The sequence below is a fragment of the Dermochelys coriacea genome, chromosome 8 (genome assembly GCF_009764565.3).
Source record: "Dermochelys coriacea isolate rDerCor1 chromosome 8, rDerCor1.pri.v4, whole genome shotgun sequence".
Taxonomy (NCBI): domain Eukaryota; kingdom Metazoa; phylum Chordata; order Testudines; family Dermochelyidae; genus Dermochelys; species Dermochelys coriacea.
This window is the reverse complement of record NC_050075.1, coordinates 31459967-31464549: the sequence shown is the minus strand read 5'-3', so window position 1 is coordinate 31464549 and position 4583 is coordinate 31459967. Positions and strand designations below refer to the sequence as shown.

The 4583-nt window shown below is 41.6% G+C and overlaps 1 protein-coding gene across 1 annotated transcript; it reads right to left on the bottom strand.

Moving 5' to 3' along the window:
• Positions 1-754: 754 nt before the first annotated feature.
• FOXI1 (forkhead box I1) lies at positions 755-4583 on the bottom strand. Its single transcript, XM_038413612.2, has 2 exons — positions 3931-4583; positions 755-2805 (listed from the first exon to the last, which is right to left on the bottom strand). Exons 1-2 carry the CDS (start codon positions 4502-4504, stop codon positions 2252-2254), a joined length of 1128 nt encoding a protein of 375 aa, XP_038269540.1. The 5' UTR covers positions 4505-4583; the 3' UTR covers positions 755-2251.

Genomic DNA, 4583 nt, shown 5'->3' with positions numbered 1-4583 from the left:
CCCATTTTACACTCCCTGGGAGTAATTTTCCTCTCATTTTTCTGAAGAGCTTAGTGCAGACTGTTTCTGGATGACTGTTTGTATGATGCAATATCTCCCCAAAACCCAGTGCTCACACAACACATTTCACATGTGCTGAATGACTCTGCAGAAAACTGCAGAACTGAGAGCAATGATTTCTGTAGGAAATGTTGCCCACAGCTGTGTTTCGGGACATATTATTTGTACTGGATTTCAATGTGTTAATGTTGCATTTGACTGTGGCTCATTTCAAGTGAAATCTCACCACGGTGATTGCAAAATTGAACCTATCATTAAAAAAACATACAAAAAATGCAAATAATGCCACAGAAAATAAAACCAAAAATGTTAAAAAAAAATAATTTGGGTAACTTTTTGGACAATTAGTATGTGGGGAAAATAAGTGCAATTTATATAATTAGAAATGATTGGCATCTCTTAGCTCCAGTTCAGAAGCTAAAAGAGCAATTCTTGTTTGGTAATGGCTCTGTGTGGCCTTTCTTTGCATAATACATCAGGCATGCAAATTTTGGTTGCTTAGACATAAAATTGTTTAACCGTTTGACCTTCTGGGGCTGTTATGTGTTTCTTAAGCTAAACTGTGCGAGTTAAAACACCATAAAGCTGAATTTTTAAAGTATCAGAATAATTCACTTTCCCCTTATTGGCTGTTGATTGTTACTAGGGTCTAGCATTTGAAATTCGTTAAGTACATTGCACGCACACTCACTTACATACAAATGTTTTATTATTGAAAATACCTCCATGGGTGTCCCATAATGAAACTGCAACTGAAGTACATATTAAAAAATCAAGGCACAGTAGGGTGTTTGTCACAATATATTAATTGAAAATTAATCTCTCCTCAGCCATCTTGAAATGTTTGCTAGAGCATAACTGTAAATAGCTGAAGATGTCTGTATTGTAGAATATTCAGTTTTGTATATTACAATATATAGTTGTAGAACTTAATGAACATCTTTTGGTGCAAAACCTTTTTTTAATCTTTGGATTTTTCTGTGTGACTACAGTAGATGGAATATTTTAGGAGATCAGGAGAAAAAAGCATTATTCAATAATATTTACACTTGGACATAACAATTGTTTAATTGACTTTTACAAAACACAAATGTATAGTAAACAGTTCCCCCCCCCCAATGACTGCAATCAATTCATGGGGAAGATGCAGTCTTTGAAATAAAGCTCAGTGAAATGTTAGACTTTCTATACAAAAGCACTCAAGGTTCAGATGCTTGTTCAGTAGAAGCATTTGTGTTACACTGGAACAAACACATTTTCTTCTCCAGAAAACTCAGGTATGTAAAATATATGGCATGACACAAATCCTGTTTTTCTTACATAAGTAGGCCCATGGACATTAGGTTGCAAGCGAGCCCATAAGACAAGCAGCATTTGACCCTACCCATGTATTTAAAACTGAAAACATGAAATCTGACTGTGAACATCCCTAAATTTTATTATTTCCCCTCTGTTTCTGGATGAATTTTCTGCCCATGGACGTAAAGGCCAAATTCTGTCTTCATACCTGGCTGTATACCTCATTGGGGCATGAAAAGATGGCAGAATTTGGGCAATAGTTTTAGTTATAGGTGAAGACAGGAATAGTGGTTGTCCTTAAATAACTATCTCAGCATATGTAGTACTTCCTTATATTTACTTAGGGTATAGCACAAATACTGAGGTAACATTGGTCTTGTCAAACCTTTTGCTCACACCTGCAAAAGCACTTTTGTGTCGGTATAGCTTATACCAATTCCCCACATGAAATAAGCTGTACTAAGAAAAGGACTTTTGTGTTTATATAACTGCATCTGCATTAGGACTTTTGCAGATATTAAAATGTAACTAAGAAAATCGCACCCCTAAGTGATATTCCTATACAGGTAAAAGTTACTACTGTAGACCAGGCCTAAGAAAACTGGCAGTTCTTTAAGGATGATGATTGAATAGTGTAGGGTAGGAGTTGTGACTGACAAAGCCCCACAGAGCTCACCTGCAACACCTTCCTGTTCCAGTCCCTGGCCTGTCATGAGTGGAGCTGCTAAAGGTGTGGTGGTTTGTGATATGAGGAAGTCTCCTAGGTAAAAGTTCTCACTTTTAGCCGCTAAGGCAGGTTGTAATATAGGTCTCGGAGATGACTGGCTAACAGTAACCGTCCACCAACTGACCATTTCCTCTCTTACACATTCATCTTTTCCTCCTTTGTTGTTTAAACCTCAGTTCCCTCTCTAGGATACAGGGTGTTATTTGCACCGATACTGCTGTAGAAATGGGTATTAAATTGACTGAGAACTGAATTGCTGTAGCCAAGATGGCTGGAAGGCATTGAATTGGACCACTCTGCCCCACTATGGCTGGGGATATTAGAAAGTGGAGTGTATGAACTGAAGCCTACCATATTCTGTCCCATTTTGTCAGTAGGCTCAGTGCTGAGTCCCAGAGGCACCGATCGGCTCACCGAGTTAGAGCCATTAACGTACGCGGCCATACTGGAGAGGAAGTTGTTGAGGCAGGGACTGCTGGAAGATGGCGGAGAAGATCTCTTGTCAGGTGAACTGTCAGTTCCAGGTGAGGAGCTTTCCAAGAGATCCTGGTGTTCGGCAGCCTTGGGACTGCCACTTAAGGCACTGTCCTCTGATTTCTCAGACGCAAGAGATGCTGTGCTGGACCCAATGTCAGACTTCCTTTTCCTCTTCCGACGGAAATTTCCATTGTCAAACATCTTCTCACAGTTTGGGTCCAGAGTCCAGTAATTCCCTTTTCCTGTTAAAAGAGACCAGCAGATTATAAATATAAAGACATAGACAAAGGCAGCAAAGAGCAGATTTCCTGGGTTTAATCTCAATCTTTCTGCTTCACAAAAAATAATAATAAAAAACAGCAATTGTTTGATACCCTGCAAAGAAGTCCCTGGTCTTCAAACCCAGCAAAGGCTGAAGCTTTGGGCCAGATCCTCCTCAGTTCTTGCCGAGGTAAAACTTTTAATGAAGTTGATGGAAATTTTACTTGAGTAAAAACTTCAGGACTTCACCCTTTGTGTTGACAGCACAGGGACCAAATTCTTGCTGCCCCATAGGGTCAGTGGCATAGCATGGATTGCTAGACAGAGCAGGGTTTGCCTCACAGTGACACACACAGTCATTCAGTAGCTTCAAATATGTCCCAATAGATGTTTCTGGCTAACAATAAATAAAGGAACAGTGTTGTCAAAAAATCAGCTGAGAGTCTGGGGACAGGCAAGCACTGATACTATTTCTAGACCAAAAGCTGACTGTTTAAACCAAGCAAAGCAAACAAACAAAACCCTTCCCTGTTTTTGAGAATTGTTGTTGACTCCATAAAGCAAATGAATTTTCCTTGACAATTTCCTTTTGTCTCAATTAATTTTCATTAATTACTGATTCACATACAATGTGCCAAATGGCTTTTGAATGCCTCTTGCTCAGCTAGACTGCTTGTGTGCTTGTTAAGCCATGTGTGCTCAGCACACTGATCAATATTCAGGAAAAACTACAGCAGAGAAGAATTGCCTTCTGTGCCGGGCATGCTTCATTAGCTACACTGTGGGTCAGAGTCAGATCTCAGCTACATGGGTGTGAATTCTAGAGCAACTCTACCAAAGTCAGCGGAATTACTCTGGGATTTACACTGCGGTGAGACCAGAATCTGGCCTGTTGTGTCTTTTTTCAAAATATATACAAGCATGTGGGGGTCGGGGGAGGGAGGGAGAGGGATAGGGTGACCAGATAGCAAGTGGGAAAAAAAAACAGGACAGGGGGTGGGGGAGTAATAGGTGCCTATATAAAAGTAAGCCCCAAATATCGGGACTGTCCCTGTAAAATCAGGACACCTGGTCACCCTAGAGAGGGAAAATACCTCAAAATGTACCTGGGTCATCTTCGTCTCTGGGCACTTTCTTAAAGCAATCGTTGAGAGACAAGTTGTGCCGTATGGAGTTCTGCCAACCTGCCTTGCTTTTGTTGTAGAAGGGGAAGTTGTCAGCCACGTACTGGTAGATCTGGCTGAGTGTTAGTCTCTTCTCCGGTGCTCCATGGATGGCCATGGCGATAAGCGCAGAGTAGGAGTAGGGTGGTCTCACCAGCTTCATCAGCTCCTCTTGGGAAGGGAGTGGAAGCCAGCCCAAATCAGTACCCCCCAAACCATGCATGTTAGGCAAGAGCTGCCGTTGCATCCCATAGGACTGAGGGATGAAAGGACTGGTGTTGGATCCTGGTAGGTATGATGGTGGGGTAATGGAGGGTCCATTTAGCCAGAGGTAAGGGTTGGGAGTGGTGTTGTAGTCCCCAGATTCAAAGTTTGTTGGTCGTTGTGGGCTAGGAACGTTCTGTGGATGGAAAAAGTTTTCATAATAGATATTCATCTCAGGAGGCTCCTGGCCAATATTTGGAAATTGTGGGCTGCAGCGTGGCGGAGAATGTGTCTGCAGATCAAATGAGCTCATAATCTAGCACCAGCAGTCTACCCAGTTACAACACACCTGTGTTAGTCCTTCCCCGAGACAGGTGCATCACCTGTGCCCT